The following is an 18918-nucleotide window of genomic DNA, read 5'->3' as shown; positions in this document are numbered from 1 at the left end:
GTTTTGGAGGAGCTCTGCCGGCACTGCAGCATCTTCAGGTTCCAGCTGGGAAAGGAAATTTGGGAATTTGGGGATTTGGGGGATTTTTGGGATTTTTTTTGGCATTTTTTTGGAATTTTTTGCAATTTTTTGGCTATTTTTTTGCTATTTTTTTGTTATTTTGGAGGAGCACTGCCAGCACTGTAGCATCTTCAGGTTGCAGCTGGAATGGGAATTTGGGGATTTGGGATTTTGGGAATTTTTTGGGAATTTTTGGGGATTTTTTGAGGATTTTTTGGGATTTTTTGGGAGTTTTTTGAATTTTTTTGGAATTTTTTTGTTCCTTTGGAAGGAGCACTGCCAGCACTGCAGCATCTTCAGGTTCCAGCTGGAACGGGAATTTTTGGGGATTTGGGATTTTTTGGGATTTTTTGGGAATTTTTGGGGGATTTTTTGGGATTTTTTGGGGATTTTTTTGGAATTTTTTTGGATTTTTTTTTAAATTTTTTGGGCATTTTTTTACTATTTTTTTGTTATTTTGGAGGAGCACTGCGAGCACTGCAGCATCTTCAGGTTCCAGCTGGGAAAGGGAAATTTGGGAATTTGGGGATTTGGGGGATTTGGGAAATTTTGGGAATTTTGGGGGATTTTTTGGGATTTTTTGAGGATTTTTTGGGGATTTTTTTTGGAATTTATTGCAATTTTTTTGGAATTTTTTTGTTATTTTGGAGGGAGAACTGCGAGCACTGCCAGCACTGCAGCATCTTCACGTTCCAGCTGGGAAAGGATTTGGATTTTGGGATTTTGTGATTTTTGGGGATTTTTTTGAATTTTTTGGGGATTTTGGGAATTTTTGGGGATTTTTTGGAATTTTTTTAGAATTTTTTTGGAATTTTTTGTTATTTTTTGTTGCTTTGGAGGGAGAACTGTGACACTGACACTGCACACCTCAAGTTCCAACTGGGAAAGGGAATTTGGGAATTTTGGGAAATAGGGAATTTTTGGGGATCAATTTTTTCGGGATTTTTTTGAAAATTTTTTTGCATTTTTTTGCTATTTTTTGGTTATTTTGCTGGGAGCACTGCCGGCACTGCAGCATCTTCAGGTTCCAGCTGCAATGGGGAAATTTGGGAATTTGGGGATTTTTGGGAATTTTTGGGGAATTTTTGGGGATTTTGGGGGATTTTTTTGGGAATTTTTTAAAAATTTTTTTGCGTTTTTTTGAATTTTTTTGTTATTTTGGAAGGAGCACTGCCAGCACTGCAGCATCTTCAGGTTCCAGCTGGAACGGGAATTTGGGGATTTGGGATTTGGGGAATTTTTGGGAATTTTTGGGGAATTTTTGGGAATTTTTTTGGAATTTTTTGGGATTTTTTTTTGATTTTTTAGAAATTTTTTTGAGTTTTTTTGTTATTTTGGAGGGAGAACTGCGAGCATTGCCGGCACTGCAGCATCTTCAGGTTCCAGCTGGAATGGGAATTTGGGGATTTGGGATTTTGGGGAATTTTGGGGAATTTTGGGGAATTTTTTGGGAATTTTTGGGGGGTTTTTTTGGATTTTTTTTAAATTTTTTGAGATTTTTTTGGAATTGTTTTGTTGCTTTGGAGGGAGAACTGCGAGCACTGCAGCATCTTCAGGTTCCAGCTGGGAAAGGGATTTGGGAATTTTTGGGGGATTTTTGGGGGATTTTTTGGGGAATTTTTGAGAATTTTTTCAGAATTTTTAAGAATTTTTTGGAATTTTTTTTAAATTTTTTGGAATTTTTTGGGAATTTTTTTGTTATTTTGGAGGGAGAACTGTGAGCACTGTGAGCACTGCAGCATCTTCAGGTTCCAGCTGGAATGGGAATTTGGGGATTTGGAGGATTTTGGGAATTTTTTGGAATTTTTGGGATTTTTTGGGGAATTTTTTGGGAATTTTTTTGGAATTTTTTTGAATTTTTTTGGATTTTTTTTGTTATTTTGGAGGGAGCACTGCCGGCACTGCAGCATCTTCAGGTTCCACCTGGAATGGGAATTTGGGAATTTGGGGATTTGGGATTTTGGGAATTTTGGGGAATTTTGGGGGATTTTTGGGATTTTTTTGGAATTTTTTTGGTATTTTTTGCTATTTTTTGCTATTTTTTGGCTATTTTTTTGCTATTTTTTTGTTATTTTGGAGGGAGCACTGCCAGCACTGTAGCATCTTCAGGTTCCACCTGGAATGGGAATTTGGGGATTTGGGAATTTTTTGGGAATTTTTGGGGGATGTTTGGGGATTTTTTTTGGAATTTTTTAGAAATTTTTTTGAGTTTTTTTGTTATTTTGGAGGGAGAACTGCGAGCATTGCCGGCACTGCAGCATCTTCAGGTTCCAGCTGGGAAAGGAAATTTGGGGATTTTTGGGATTTTTGGGATTTTTTGGGGATTTTTTGGGATTTTTTTGGAATTTTTTTGCTATTTTTTGCTATTTTTTGCTATTTTTTGGCTATTTTTTTGCTTTTTTTTGTTATTTTGGAAGGAGCACTGCCAGCACTGTAGCATCTTCAGGTTGCAGCTGGAATGGGAATTTGGGAATTTGGGAATTTTTTGGGAATTTTTTTGGGATTTTTGGGGATTTTTGGGGAATTTTTGGGGGATGTTTGGGTAATTTTTTGGAATTTCTTTTGAATTTTTTGTTATTTTTTTGTTGCTTTGGAGAGAGAACTGTGAGCACTGCAGCATCTTCAGGTTCCAGCTGGGAAAGGGAAATTTGGGGATTTTGGGGATTTGAGGAATTTTTGGATTTTTTAAAAAATTTTTGGGGATTTTTTTGGGACTTTTTTGGATTTTTTAAAAAATTTTTTGAATTTTTTGAATTTTTTTGTTATTTTGAGGGAGAACTGCCAGCACTGCAGCATCTTCAGGTTCCAGCTGGAATGGGAATTTGGGAATTTGGGGATTTTTGGGGGATTTTTTGGGATTTTTTGGGGAATTTTTTGGGATTTTTTTTTTAATTTTTTGCAATTTTTTTGGAAATTTTTTGTTATTTTGGAGGGAGAACTGTGAGCACTGCAGCATCTTCAGGTTCCAGCTGGAAATGGAATTTTGGGGATTTTTGGGATTTTGGGGAATTTTTAGGATTTTTTGGGGATTTTTTGGGGATTTTTTTGGAATTTTTTTGGAATTTTTTTGCTATTTTTTGCTATTTTTTGCTATTTTTTTGCTTTTTTTTGTTATTTTGGAGGAGCACTGCCGGCATTGCAGCATCTTCAGGTTCCAGCTGGAACGGGAATTTGGGGATTTTTGGGATTTTTGGGGATTTTTGGGAATTTTTGGGGATTTTTTGGGATTTTTTTTTAATTTTTTGGAATTTTTTTTGGAATTTTTTTGTTATTTTGCAGGGAGAACTGCGAGCACTGCAGCATCTTCAGGTTCCAGCTGGAATGGGAATTTGGGGATTTGGGATTTGGGGAATTTTTTGGGAATTTTTGGGATTTTTTGGGGATTTTTTGGGATTTTTTTGGAATTTTTTTGCTATTTTTTGCTATTTTTTGCTATTTTTTTGTTATTTTGGAAGGAGCACTGCCAGCACTGCAGCATCTTCAGGTTCCAGCTGAAAATGGAATTTTGGGGATTTGGCGGATTTTTGGGATTTTTGGGATTTTTTGGGGATTTTTTGGGGATTTTTGGGGATTTTTTTTGGAATTTTTTAAAAATTTTTTTGCGGTTTTTTGGATTTTTTTGCTATTTTGGAGGGAGCACTGTGAGCACTGCAGCATCTTCAGGTTCCAGCTGGGAAAGGAAATCTGGGAATTTTGGGAAATAGGGAATTTTTTGGGATTTTTCAGAATTTTTCGGAATTTTTTTGGCATTTTTGGGGATTTTTTGGGGAATTTTTGGGTTTTTTTGAGGATTTTAGGGGGATTTTTTTTTTTATTTTAGGGGATTTTTGGGACCCACTGGGAGCACTGGGAGCACCTTTGGGTTCCAGCTGGGAACGGAATTTTGGGAATTTGGGGTTTTTGGGAATTTTTGGAATTTTTTGGAATTTTTTGGGAATTTTTGGAGGGAATAGGAGGTGATTTTGGGGTGTTTTAGGGATTTTTGGAAGATTTATTCTGATTTTAGGGTATTTTTGGGACCCACTGGGAGCATCTTTGGGTTCCAGCTGGGAACGGAATTTGGGAATTCGGGAATTTTTGGGAATTTGGGGGATTTTTTGGGGGATTTGGTGCTTTCAGGGCTTTTTTGGGGCCATTTTTGGGGTTTTAGGGCTATTTTTCACCCATTTTTCACCCATTTTTCACTGGATTTTTTCAGGAATTCTGGGCATTTTGGGATTTTTTCAGGAATTTTGGGATTTTTTTTGGAATTTCTGGAATTTTCCATGGGATCCTCACTGCCCAGCTCCCCGCAGGGGAGGAGATCACAGTTTGGGGTCATTTTTGGTGTTTCTGGGCAGTTTTTGGCCATTTTTGGGTCATTTTTCACCAGATTTTCTCGGGATTTTTTCTGGAATTCCATGGATTTTGGGAATTTCTGGAATTTTCCATGGATACTCACTGCCCAGGTCCCCCACAGTAGCAGCAGCAGGTTGTGCAGGTGAGGAGAGAATCTCTGTTTTGGGCTCATTTTTGGCCATTTCTGGGCCACTTTTAGCCATTTTTGGGGCATTTTTCACTGGATTTTTTCAGGATTTTTTTGGGAATTCCATGGATTTTGGGATTTTTTAGGATTTTACTCACTGCCCAGGTCCCCGCAGTAGCAGCAGCAGTGCTGCAGGTTGTGCAGGTGAGGAGATCACCGTTTTGGGGTCATTTTTGGCCATTTCTAGGCCATTTTTAGCCATTTCTGGGTCATTTTTCACCAGATTTTTTCGGGATTTTTTGTGAATTTTGGGATTTTTTGGGAATTTAAGGATTTTTTTGGATACTCACTGCCCAGGTCCCCCACAGTAGCAGCAGCAGTGCTGCAGGTTGTGCAGGTGAGGAGATCACAGTTTTGGGGTCATTTTTGGCCATTTCTGAGCCGTTTTTGGCCATTTTTGGGCCATTTTTGATGGGATTTTTTTTGGGATTTTTTGGGAATTTTGGGATTTTTTTAGGAATTTTGGGATTTTTGGATACTCACTGTCCCGGCCCCCCACAGTAGCAGTAGCAGTGCTGCAGGTTGTGCAGGTGAGGAGATCACAGTTTTGGGGTCACTTTTGGCCATTTCTAGGCCATTTTTAGCCATTTTTGGGTCATTTTTCACCGGATTTTTTCAGGATTTTTTGGGAATTTTGGGATTTTTTTGGGAATTTCAGGATTTTTGGGATACTCACTGTCCCAGCCCCCCGCAGTAGCAGCAGCAGGTTGTGCAGGTGAGGAGAGAATCCCTGATTTGGGGTCATTTTTGGCCATTTCTGAGCCGTTTTTGGCCATTTTGGGGCCATTTTTGATGGGATTTTTTTGGGAATTTCAGGATTTTTTTTGGAATTTCGGGATTTTTTAGGATTTTACTCACTGTCCCGGCCCCCCGCAGTAGCAGTAGCAGTGCTGCAGGTTGTGCAGGTGAGGAGAGAATCCCTGATTTGGGGTCATTTTCAGCCATTTCTGAGCCGTTTTTAGCCATTTTTGGGTCATTTTTCACCGGATTTTTTCGGGATTTTTTTGGGAATTTTTGGGAATTTTGGATTTTTGGCTACTCACTGTCCCGGCCCCCCGCAGTAGCAGTAGCAGTGCTGCAGGTTGTGCAGGTGAGGAGGGTCCCAGTCCAGCTTGGACAGAGCGTAGGGCAGAACGGATTTCATCCGCAGCATCGCCCGAGCCTGCGGGCCGCGCCGGAGAGCTCCTCCCCGCTGAAAATGGGGGAAAAACGGGGGAAATTGGTTAAAAATGGGAAAATGGGAATTTATGGGATTTATGGGGGAAGCAGCCCCCGCCGGAGAGCTCCTCCCCGCTGGGGAAATGGGGAAAAACGGGGGAAATTGGTTAAAAATGGGAAAATGGGAATTTATGGGATTTATGGGGGAAGCAGCCCCCGCCGGAGAGCTCCTCCCCGCTGGGGAAATGGGGAAAAACAGGGGAAATTGGTTAAAAATGGGAAAAATGGGATTTATGGGGGAAGCAGCCCCTGCCGGAGAGCTCCTCCCCGCTGAAAATGGGGGAAAAACAGGGGAAATTGGTTAAAAATGGGAAAATGGGAAAAAAACAGGAAAAACAGCCCCTGCTGGAGAGCTCCTCCCCGCTGAAAATGGGGAAAAACAGGGGAAATTGGTTAAAAATGGGATTTATAGAGAAAAACAGCCCCTGCTGGAGAGCTCCTCCCCGCTGAAAATGGGGGAAAAATATGGGAAATTGGTTAAATCGGGAATTTATGGGGGAAACAGGAGAGCCCCGCCCCGCTGGAAATGGGGAAAATTGGTTAAAAATGGGAAAAATGCGAAAAAAAAAGGTGATAAAAAGGGAAAACCAGCCCCCGCCAGAGAGCTCCTCCTCGCTGGGAAAATGGGGGAAAAACAGGGGAAATTGGTTAAAAATGGGAAAAATGGGATTTATAGAGAAAACCAGCCCCTGCTGGAGAGCTCCTCCTCACTGAAAATGGGGAAAAATATGGGAATTTGGTCAAAAATGGGATTTATGGGGAAAAACAGCCCCCGCTGGAGAGCTCCTCCCCGCTGAAAATGGGGAAAAAATATGGGAAATTGGTTAAAAATGGGAATTTATGGAATTTATGGGGGAAACAGGAGAGCCCCGCCCCGCTGGAAATGGGGAAGATTGGTTAAAAATGGGAAAAATGCGAAAAAAAAAGGGAAAAACGGGAAAAACAGCCCCTGCTGGAGAGCTCCTCCCCGCTGGGAAAAATGGGGAAAAAATATGGGAATTTGGTTAAAAATGGGGAAAATGGGATTTATAGAGAAAAACAGCCCCTGCCGGAGAGCTCCTCCCCGCTGGGAAAATGGGGAAAAACAGGGGAAATTGGTGAAAAATGGGAAAAATGGGATTTATGGGATTTATGGGGGAAGCAGCCCCCGCCGGAGAGCTCCTCCTCGCTGGGAAAAATGGGGAAAAAATGGTTAAAAATGGGAAAAATGGGATTTATGGGATTTATGGGATTTATGGGGAAAACCAGCCCCCGCCGGAGAGCTCCTCCTCGCTGGGAAAAATGGGGGAAATTGATTAAAAATGGGAAAATGGGATTTATAGAGAAAACCAGCCCCTGCTGGAGAGCTCCTCCTCGCTGAAAATGGGGGAAAAACAGGGGAAATTGGTTAAAAATGGGGAAAATGGGATTTATAGAGAAAAACAGCCCCCGCCGGAGAGCTCCTCCCCGCTGAAAATGGGGGAAAAATATGGGAATTTGGTTAAAAATGGGATTTATGGGAATTTATGGGGGAAACAGCCCCCGCCGGAGAGCTCCTCCTCGCTGGGAAAAATGGAGAAAAATGGTTAAAAATGGGAAAATTGGGAAAAAACGGGGAAAAACGGGAAAACCAGCCCCTGCCGGAGAGCTCCTCCTCGCTGGGAAAAATGGGGAAAAACAGGGGAAATTGGTTAAATCGGGAATTTATGGGATTTATGGGGGAAACAGGAGAGCTCCGCCCCGCTGGAAATGGGGAAGATTGGTTAAAAATGGGAAAAATGCGAAAAAAAAGGGGATAAAAAGGGAAAACCAGCCCCTGCCGGAGAGCTCCTCCTCGCTGGGAAAATGGGGAAAAATGGGGGAAATTGATTAAAAATGGGAATATGGGATTTATAGAGAAAACCAGCCCCTGCTGGAGAGCCCCGCCTCGCTGGAAATGGGGAAAAATGGGGGAAATTGGTTAAAAATGGGAAATTGGGATTTATGGGGAAAAACAGCCCCTGCCGGAGAGCTCCTCCTCGCTGGGAAAATGGGGGAAAAATATGGGAATTTGGTTAAAAATGGGGAAAATAGGAAAAATGGGAAAAACAGCCCCTGCCGGAGAGCTCCTCCCTGCTGAAAATGGGGAAAAATGGGGAAAATTGGTTAAAAATGGGGAAAATGGGATTTATGGGATTTATGGGGAAAACCAGCCCCCGCCGGAGAGCTCCACCCCGCTGGGAAAAATGGGGGAAAAACGGGGGAAATTGGTTAAAAATGGGAATTTATGGGATTTCTGGGGAAAACAGGAGAGCTCCTCCCCGCTGGAAATGGGGAAAATTGGTTAAAAACGGGAAAAATTGGTGAAAAACAGGGAAAAATGGGGGAAAAAGGGAAAAACAGTCCCTGCTGGAGAGCCCCGCCCTGCTGGGAAAATGGGGAAAAACGGGAAAAATTGGTTAAAAATGGGGAAAACAGGAATATATGGGGGAAACAGGAGAGCTCTGCCCCGCTGGAATGGGGAAAAAATGGGAAAATTTGATTAAAAATGGGAAAAATGGGATTTATGGGGAAAACAGGAGAGCTCTGCCCTGCTGGATTGGGGAAAAAACGGGAAAATTGGTTAAAAATGGGGAAAATGGGAAAAAATGGGAAAAACAGCCCCTGCCGGAGAGCCCTGCCCGGCTGGGAAAATGGGGGAAAAACGGGAAAAATTGGTTAAAAATGGGGAAAACAGGAATTTATGGGGGAAACAGGAGAGCCCCGCCCCGCTGGAATGGGGAAAAATGGGAGAAATTGGTTAAAAATGGGAATTTATGGGATTTATGGGAATTACAGGAAAAACAGGAGAGCTCCACCCCGCTGGGGAAATGGGGGAAAATGGGGAAAATTGGTTAAAAATGGGAAAAATGGGAATTTATGGGGAAAAACAGGAGAGCTCCGCCCCTCTGGAATGGGGAAAAAATATGGGAAATTGGTTAAAAATGGGAATTTATGGGATTTGTGGGAATTTATGGGATTTATGGAGAAAACAGGAGAGCTCTGCCCTGCTGGATTGGGGAAAAAATGGGAAAAATTGGTTAAAAATGGGGAAAATGGGAAAACCAGTCCCTGCCAGAGAGCTCCACCCCGCTGGGAAAATGGGGAAAAATGGGGGAAATTGGTTAAAAATGGGAATTTATGGGATTTATGGGATTTATGGGAATTACAGGGAAAACAGGAGAGCTCTGCCCTGCTGGAAATGGGGAAAATTGGTTAAAAACGGGAAAAATTGGTGAAAAACAGGGAAAAAAGGGGGAAAAAAGGGAAAAACAGTCCCTGCCGGAGAGCTCCTCCTCGCTGGAAATGGGGGGAAAATATGGGAAATTGGTTAAAAATGGGGAAAATGGGAATTTATGGGATTTATGGGGGAAGCAGCCCCCGCCAGAGAGCACCGCCTCGCTGGGAAAATGGGGAAAAATGGTTAAAAATGGGAAAATGGGGAAAAAACAGGGAAAAACGGGAAAACCAGCCCCTGCTGGAGAGCTCCACCTTGCTGGACTGGGGAAAAAATATAGGAAATTGGTTAAAAATGGGAATTTATGGGATTTAGGGGGAAAACAGGAGAGCCCTGCCCCACTGGGAAAAATGGGGGAAAACCAAGAGAAATTGGTTAAATCGGGAATTTATGGGATTTCTGGGGAAAACAGGAGAGCTCTGCCCTGCTGGAATTTATGGGAAAAATGGGAAAATTGGTTAAAAATGGGAAAAAAACAGGTAAAAACGGGAAAAAAAGGGAAAAAACAGGAAAAAATGGGAATAAATAGGAAAAACAGCCCCCGGCAGAGAGCCTCGCCCTGCTGGAAATGGGGGAAAAAATGGTGAAAAACAGGAATTTATGGGATTTATGGGGAAAACAGGAGAGCTCCACCCTGCTGGAACGGGGAAAAACACGGGAAATTGGTGAAAAATGGGAAAAAACAGGAAAAACAGTTTCCGGCGGAGAGCTCCGCCCCGCTGGAATGGGGCAAAAATGGGAAAAATTGGTTAAAAATGGGAATTTATGGGATTGATGGGAATTTATGGGACTTATGGAGAAAACAGGAGAGCCCTGCCCTGCTGGATTGGGGGAAAAATGGGAAATTGGTTAAAAATGGGGAAAATGGGAAAAAATGGGAAAAACAGCCCTCAGTGGAGAGCTCCTCCTCGCTGGGAAAAAAATGGGGGAAAAACAGGGGAAATTGGTTAAAAATGGGGAAAATGGGATTTATGGGAATTTATGGGATTTATGGGGAAAACAGTCCCCGCTGGAGAGCTCCACCTCGCTGGGAAAATGGGGAAAAATGGGGGAAATTGGTTAAAAATGGGATTTATGGGAATTTATGGGATTTATGGGGGAAACAGGAGAGCCCCGCCCTGCTGGAATGGGGAAAAAACGGGAAAAATTGGTTAAAAATGGGGGGAAAACGGGGAAAAATGGGAATAAACGGGAAAAACAGCCCTTGGCAGAGAGCCTCGCCCCGCTGGAAATGGGGGAAAAATATGGGAAATTAGTTAAAAATGGGAAAAATTGGTTAAAAATGGGAAAAAACGGGAAAAACAGCCCCCAGCACAGAGCTCCGCCCCACTGGAATGGGGCAAAAATGGGAAAAATTGGTTAAAAACGGGGAAAATGGGAATTTATGGGATTGATGGGAATTATAGGGAAAACAGGAGAGCTCCGCCCCTCTGGATTGGGAAAAAAACTGGAAAAATTGGTTAAAAATGGGAAAAATGGGGTTTTATGGGGAAAAATGGGAATTTATGGGGAAAACCAGCAGGAAAACCAGCAGGAGGAAGAGGAGGGATCAGCAGGAAAAGCTGCAGAGATTGATGGGAATTCATGGGGAAAAACTGGGGGAAAAACTGGGAAAAACAGTGGGAAAAACAGCAGGAATCAGCGGGGAAAACCACAGGAAAAACAGCAGGAAAAAGCTGGGATTGGCGGGAAAAACAGTGGGAAAAATGGCAGGAAAATACTGGAAAAAATTCCCGGGAAAATGGGAATTTCTGGGGGAAAACAGTGGGAAAAACGGCAGGAAAAAGACCCAGGATCAGCGGGAAAATGGCGGGAAAACATTGGGAAAAATTCCCAGGAAAATGGGAATTTGTGGGGGAAAACATTGGGAAAAATGCCACAGGAAAAACAGGGAAAAACAGGGAAAATAGTGGGAAAAACGGCAGGAAAAATCTGGGGATTAATGGGGAAAATGGCGGGAAAAACATGGAAAAATATCAGGAAAACAGCAGGAAAAGGCCAGGGATTGATGGGAATTTATGGGGAAACAGGAGGAAAAATGCTGGGGATGGAGGAACCCCAAAAATGGAATTTTGATCCCAAAAAAATGGGGGTTGGAGCCCAAAATTTGGAGTTTGGACCCCAAAAAAATGGGATTGGGACCCCGAAATCGGAGGGTTTGGACCTCAAAACTTGGGAATTTTTGGCCCAAAATTTGGAGTTTGGACCCTAAAAACTGGGAATTTTTTTTAGAAAAAAAAAGATATTTCAACCCCAAAACTGGGGGTTTGGATCTCGAAAAATTGGGAATTTTTGGCCCAAAATGTGGAGTTTGGACCCCAAAAAATTGGGAATTTTCGGTACAAAATTTAGAGTTCGGACCCCAAAAATTGTGAGTTTTGGGCTAAAAAGATGAGATTTCCACCCCAAAACTGGAGCGTTTGGACCCCAAAAACTGAGATCAAACCCCAAAAACTGGGATCGAACCCCAAAAATTGGGAATTTTCACCCCAAAATGGGAATTTTTGCCCCAAATTGGGAATTTCAGCCCCAAAAATTTCCATTTCTCCTCCCAAACCCCAAATTTGGGGCCAAAACCTTGTATTTAGCAGCTCCAACTCCCCGGCGGGAGATTTCCCGGCTGGAATTTTGGGAATTTTTTGGGAATTTTTGGGAATTCTGGGCTCACCTTGGTGGCCACGGCGAAGACGCAGCGGCGGCAGCTCCATGGCGCGGCTCCGCCCGGCGGGGGAGGGACGTGGCAGCGCTGGTGGTACGCTGGCAAAACGGGAATTCCGGGATTTTCCGGGATTTTCCAGCAATTTGGGAAACCCAGCGCTCCTTCCCAGCCCTTTTCCCGAGTTTTTTGGTGGATTTTTGGTGGAAATTTGCTTTTTTCCTCCGTTTTCCATCCCGTTTTTCCAGCTTTTTCCCGTTTTTTTCTCCCCAAATTTCCCTCATTTTCCCATCCCGTTCCCCTTTTCCCATCCAAATCCATTTTTTCCCCATTTTCCCATCTAAATCCCTTTTTTTTCCCCCATTTTCCCATCTGAATCCCATTTTTTCCCCATTTTCCCATCTAAATCCCTTTTTTCCCCAATTTCCCATCTAAATCCCATTTTTTCCCCATTTTTTCCCCATTTTCCCCCATTTTTGAGGGGATTTTCCCACCCCACTCACGTTTTTCCCAATCCTCCCCAATTTTTCCCAATTTTCCACCCATTTTTCCCACTTTTCCCCCTAAATTCCCATTTTTCCCACCTCCCCCACCCTTATTCCCATTTTTCCCCCATTTTTCCCATTTTCCCTTTTTTTTTCGGGAATTTCCCACTTTCCCCCCACTTTTCCCACCCCCGTTCCCATTTCCCCCAATTTCATTGGGAATTTTGGGAATTCTAATGGAAATTTTCATGGGAATTCTGCAAATTTCACACCTTTCCCTCTCCCTTTCCCATTTCCCCCGTTTCCCTGGAAATTTTGGGAATTTTCACGGCAATTTTCACAGGAATTCCTCACTTTTCCCACATTTTCCTCCCTGGTTTTCCCACTTCCCACCATTTTTCCAGGAATCCCTCCCTGCCCCCCATTCCCTTCCCGTTTTTCCCATTTTCCCACCGTTTCCTGGGAATTCCTCATTTTTCCCTCGTTTTCCACATTTCCCCCATTTTCCCAGTAATTCCCAACATTTTTCCTGTTTTTTCCTCATTTTCCTGACATTTTTCTGCCATTTTTCCTGTTTTCCCGCCGTTTTTCCCAGTAATTCCCACAATTTTTCCCATTTTCCTGTGGTTTTTCCCATTTTCCCACCGTTTTTCCTAGTAATTCCTGACGTTTTTCCTGTTTTTCCCGTTTCCCCACCGATTTTCCCGTTTTTCCCCGTTTTTCTGCCATTTATCCCGTTTTCCCGCTGTTTTTCCCATTTTCCCACCATTTTCCCCATTTTTTCCCATTTTTTCCCCCATTTTTCCCAATTTCCCGCTGTTTTTCCAGCTTTTCCTGTTTCCTGCCGTTTTTCCCGGTTTTTTCCCCGTTTTTCCCGTTTTTCCCTTTTTTCCCTATTTCCCCGCAGTTTTCCCCATTTTTCCCGTTTTGCAGCCATTTTTCCTGTTTTCCCACCATTTTTCCCATTTTTTCCCCGTTTTCCCACTGTTTTCCCATTTCCCCCCATTTTTCCACAGTTTTCCCATTTTTCCCACCGTTCTTCCCATTTTTCCTGTTTTCCCGTGGTTTTTCCTGGTTTTTTCCATGTTTTTTTCCCCACATTTTTTCCCGTTTTTTCCCGTGGTTTTTCCCATTCTTCCCGCTGTTTTTTCCCATTTTTCCCAGTAAATCCTGCTGTTTTCCCCCATTTCCCCGCCGCTTTCCCCATTTTTTTCCCATTTTTCCCATTTTCCCACTGTTTTTCCCATTTTTTCCATGTTTTTCCTGGTTTTCCCTTTTTTTCCCCTATTTCCCCGCCATTTTTCCCCGTTTTTTTCCCCGTTTTCCCTGTTTTTCCCATTTTCCCCCCATTTTTTCCCCATTTCCCCGCAGTTTTCCCGGCAGTTTTCCCTGTTTTTTCCCCATTTTCCCCCCTGCCATTTCTCACCGTGCCGGCACTTTCCGCAGCGCACCAGCACATCCTCAGGGTTTTTCCCCCATTTTTTCCCCGTTTTTCCCTGCCGTTTTTCCCCGTTTTCCCCTGGTTTATCCCTGTTTTCCCTCCCCGTTTCTCACCATGCCGGCACTTTCCGCAGCGCACCAGCACATCCTCGGGGTTTTTCCCCATTTTTTTCCCCGCCGTTTTTCCCCGTTTTCCCCTATTTTCCCCCGTTTTTCCCCCTGCCGTTTCTCACCGTGCCGGCACTTTCCGCAGCGCACCAGCACATCCTCAGGGCTGCAGGAGCTGCCGGAGCACACACAGCACCACGCGTCATCGCCCGGCACCGCCGCTGCGGGGAGACACAGCACCCATCGATAACCGATCGCTGATAACCGATAACCGATCAATAACCGATAACCGATCAATAACCGATAACCGATCGATAACCGATCAATAACCGATAACCGATCGATAACTGATCAATAACTGTTTCTGGAACGGCCGCTGGGGGGCGACACACAGCCCATCGATAATCAATAACCAATAACCGATAGATAACTGATAACCGACAACCGATCAATAACCAATAAATAACCGATAACTGATCAATAACTGATCGATAACTGCTCAATAACCCAGCACGGCCACTGTGGGGCGACACAGGTCACCGATCAATAACCAATAATCAATCCATAACTGATCAATAACTGTTCCCGGCACGGCCGCTGCGGGGCGACACACAGCCCATTGATAATCAATAACCGATAACCAATAGATAACCAATCAATAACTGATTAATAACCACTCAATAACTGATAACCGACCAATAACCGATAACTGATCGATAACCGATCAATAACTGTTCCCGGCACGGCCGCTGGGGGGCGACACACAGCCGATCAATAACTGATTGATAACCAATAACCGATCGATAACTGATCAATAACTGCTCAATAACCGATAACTGATCGATAACCGATAACCAATCAATAACTGATGGATAACTGATTGATAAATGATAACCGATCAATAACCGATAACCGATCGATAATCAATAAATGCTCAATAACCAATCAATAACTGCTCGATAACCGATCACCGATCGATAAACGATAACCGATCGATAATCAATAACCGATCGATAATCGATAACCGATCGATAACAGATCGCCGATCAATAACCGATAATTGATCAATAACTGATAACATGATCAATAAAAGATAACTGATCAATAACTGCTCAATAACCGATAACCGGTCCATAAACGATAATCGATCGATAACCGATAACCGATAGATAACCGATAACTGATCAGAAACTGATCAATAACTGCTCAATAACTGATAACTGATAGATAACCGATAATCGATAAACAATAACCGATCGATAAACGATAATCGATCAATAACCAATAACCGATAGATAACCAATAACCGATAGATAACCAAAAACCGACCAATAATCAATAACCGATCGATAACCGATAGATAACCGATAACCGATCGATAACCGATCGATAAACGATAACTGATAGATAACCGATAACCGATACACAACGGATAACCAATAGCTAACCGATAAATGATTGATAACCAATAACCAATCGACAACCGATAACCGACCAATAATCAATAACTGATTGATAACCGATAGATAACTGATAACCGATCGATAACCGATCGATAAACAATAACTGATAGATAACCAATAACCGATACACAACAGATAACCGATCGATAACCAATAACCGATCGATAACTGATAAATAACCGATAGCTAACCGATAACCGATTGATAACCAATAACCGATCAATAACCAATAACTGATCGATAACCGATACCCGATCGATAACCGATACCCGATCAATACCCGATCGATAGTCGATACCCGATCGATAATCGATAACGGATCAATACCCGATCAATGGGCTCACCCGGGCTGATGTCCTTCCAGAGGACGAAGAACTGAGAGTTGTCCTCGAATTGGATCAAACAGCCGCGGCGAGCCACATCCACCTGCGGGGATTTGGGGAATTTGGGGGAATTTTGGGGATTTTGGGGGATTTGGGGTGGATTTGGGAGATTTTGAGGGAATTTGGGGGATTTTGGGAATTTTGGGGAAATTTAGGGAATTTTTGGGGAATTTGGGGGATTTGGGGAGAATTTGGGAATTTAGGGGAATTTGGGGGATTTGGGAGATTTTTGGGAATTTTGGCAATTTTTTAATAATTTTGGGGAATTTTGAGGGAATTTGGGGGAATTTTGGGGGATTTTCAGGATATTTGGGGATTTGGAGGAGAATTTTGGGGATTTTGGAGAGAATTTTTGGGGATTTTTGGGGAATTTGGGAGATTTTGGGGGAATTTGGGGGAATTTTGGGGTTTTGAATTTTGGGGAGATTTGGGATTTTGGGGAGAATTTGGGGTTTTGGGGATTTTGGGGAATTTTGGGGTTTGGAAATTTGGGGAATTTTGGGGATTTTGGGGAATTTTGGGGTTTGGGAATTTGGGGAATTTTGGGGGATTTGGGGATTTTGGGGGAATTTGGGGGAATTTTTGGGGTTTTGAATTTGGGGATTTTGGGTGTTTTGGGAGAATTTGGGGGAATTTTGGGGTTTCTGAGGTTTGAGGAATTTTGGGGATTTTGGGGAATTTTGGGTTTTGAAATTTGGGGAATTTTGGGGGTTTTGGGGATTTTGGGGGAATTTGGGGGAATTTTGGGGAATTTGGGGGGAATTTGGGGGAATTTTGGAGTTTTTGGAGTATTTTTGGGGAATTTTCTGGGATTTTGAGGGAATTTTCAGGGATTTTTTGCAACTTTTAGGGAATTTTCTGGGAATTTTCTGGGATTTTTGAGGGAATTTTTTGGGAATTTTTTGGGAATTTTTTGGGAATTTTTTGGGAATTTTGGAGGAATTTTCATGAATTTTCAGGGATTTTGGAGGAATTTTTGGGGATTTTGGAGGAATTTTTGGGGATTTTGGAGGAATTTTTGGGGATTTGGGGACAATTTTTGGGGATTTTTGGGGAGCTTTTGTGGATTTGGGGGAATTTTCGGGATTTTGGGGGAATTTCCACAAATTTTGGGAATTTGGGGTGGATTTGGGATTTTGGGGGAATTTTCGGGAATTTTTTTAAATTTTCTGGGATTTTTGAGGGAATTTGGGGGAATTTTGGGGAATTTTCCGGGATTTTTGGGGATTTGGAGAGAATTTTTGGGAATTTTGGGAAGCTTTTGTGGATTTTGGGGGAATTTCCAGATTTTTTTTTTTATTTTGAGGGAATTTTGGTGAATTTGGGGGAATTTGGGGGAACTGGGGGGTCTGGGAAGGGTTGGGGTGGATTTGGGGGATTTTGAGGGAATTTTTGGGAATTTTTGGGGGAATTTTCTGGGATTTTGGAGGGAATTTTCATGAATTTTTGGGGATTTTGGAGTATTTTGGAGGAATTTTCAGGGATTTGAAGGGATTTGGGGAGAATCTTTGGGGATTTTGAGGGAATTTCTAGGAATTTTCGGGGATTTGGGGGGATTTTGAGGGGATTTTGAGGGGATTTTGGGGGATTTTGGGGGACTTGGGGTGATTTAGGATAGATTTGGGGGAGGATTCAGGGGGATTTGGGGGAATTTTGGGGTATTTTGGGATATTTTTGGGCTGTTTTAGGGCCGTTTTGGGGATGGTTTTTAGGGATTTTTTTAGGGATTTTTTGGGCTCATTTTGGAGGATTTTGGGCCATTTTAGGGCCATTTTGGGGATGTTTTTTAGGGGTTTTTTTGGCTCATTCAGGGCTGGTTTGAGCTATTTCAGGTCTGATTTTTTGGCTGTTTTTGGTCTCAGTTTTGGGCTACTTTTGGGTTATTTTGGGCTGTTTTGGGGTTATTTTTGGGGTTATTTTGGGCTGATTTTTGGGCTATTTTGGGTTATTTTGGGTTATTTTGGGGCTATTTTGGGGCAGGTTTGGGGGTGGTTTGTACTGATTTTTGGGCTATTTTTGGGGTTATTTTGGGGCTGTTTTGGGATTATTTTGGGGCTGTTTTGGGCTGGTTTTGGTCTGATTTTTGGGCTATTTTGGGTTATTTTGGGTGGGTTTTGGGCTATTTTGGGGCTGCTTTGGGGGTGGGGTTGAGCTATTTTTAGTCTGATTTTTTTGCTATTTTGGGCTAATTTTTGGGCTAATTTTTAGACCATTTTTGGGCTGTTTTGGGGCCATTTTGGGGGTGATTTTAGGGCAGTTTTAGGGCAGTTTTGGGGTGGTTTTGGGACCATTTTAGGACCATTTTAGTGCCATTTCCGGGGTGTTTTTAGGGCCATTTTGGGACCATTTTAGGGCCATTCTGGGGGTGGTTTTAGGGCAGTTTTGGGGCTATTTTTGGGCAGTTTTGGGGCCATTTTTTGGCTGGTTTTTAGGGCCATTTTGGGATCCTTTTAGGGCCATTCTGGGGGTGGTTTTAGGGCAGTTTTAGGGCCATTCTCAGCCACTTTAGGGCTTTTTTTGGACTGGTTTTGGGGTGGATTTGGGCAGTTTTGGGGCTGCTTTAGGGCCATTTTCAGGTTGGTTTTAGGGCTGTTTTGGGCCATTTTTGGGGTGGTTTAGGACAGTTTTGGGACCATTTTAGGGCCATTTTGTGGGTGGTTTTGGGTTGGTTTTGATGCCATTTTAGGGCCATTTTGGGGTGGTTTTCGGGCAGTTTTGGGACCATTTTCGGGCCATTTTTGGGATGGTTTAGGGCAGTTTTGGGACCATTTTCAGGCCATTTTTGGGGTGGTTTTAGGACAGTTTTCAGGGTGGATTTGGGCTGGTTTTGGGGCAGTTTTAGGGCCGTTTTGGGCTGGTTTTAGTACCATTTTGGGGTGGTTTTAGGACCATTTTCAGGGCTGTTTTGGGGTAGTTTTTGAGCCGTTTTGGGGCCGTTTTGGGGCCATTTTCGGGGTGGTTTTAGGGCAGTTTTGGGGGCATTTGGGGGCCAATTTAGGGCCATTTTTGGGGCTGCTGTAGGCCCGTTCTCAGGGTGGTTTCTCAGCAGTTTCGGGGTGCTTTTGGGCTGCTTTTAGGGCCATTTTAGTGCCGGTTTTGGGTGCTTTTAGGGCAATTTTGGGGCCATTTTAGTGCCATTTTAGTGTTGTTTCTGTGCCATTTTCGAGATGGTTTTAGGGCTGTTTTGGGGTCGTTTTAGGACCATTTTCAGGGTGGATTTGGGGTGGTTTTAGGGCTGGTTTTGGGGCTGTTTTTGGACTGTTTTCGGGCTGGTTTTGGGGCCATTTTGGGGCTGTTTTAGGGCCATTTTGGGGTGGTTTTGGGGCCATTTTGGGGTGGCTTTAG

At 43.1% G+C, this 18918-nt stretch overlaps 1 protein-coding gene across 1 annotated transcript in view; it reads right to left on the bottom strand.

Annotated features, from left to right (window-relative positions):
* The window catches only part of LOC146421465 (PHD finger protein 1-like), a gene marked incomplete at its 5' end in the record, with an annotated part of 42834 nt that extends 27206 nt beyond the window's left edge, over positions 1–15628 (bottom strand). The window contains 4 exons of the mRNA XM_085047155.1: positions 5629–5777; positions 11707–11795; positions 13853–13948; positions 15535–15628. Coding sequence (XP_084903281.1) covers positions 5629–5777; positions 11707–11795; positions 13853–13948; positions 15535–15628 — 428 coding nt within the window. The remainder of the gene's footprint in view (positions 1–5628; positions 5778–11706; positions 11796–13852; positions 13949–15534) is intronic.
* Between the last annotated feature and the right edge of the window lie 3290 nt (positions 15629–18918).

This window comes from Lichenostomus cassidix, unplaced genomic scaffold (genome assembly GCF_008360975.1).
Source record: "Lichenostomus cassidix isolate B80296 unplaced genomic scaffold, HeHo_3.0 HiC_scaffold_33, whole genome shotgun sequence".
Classification (NCBI taxonomy): Eukaryota; Metazoa; Chordata; class Aves; order Passeriformes; family Meliphagidae; genus Lichenostomus; species Lichenostomus cassidix.
This window is presented reverse-complemented; position numbering and strand designations above follow the sequence as displayed.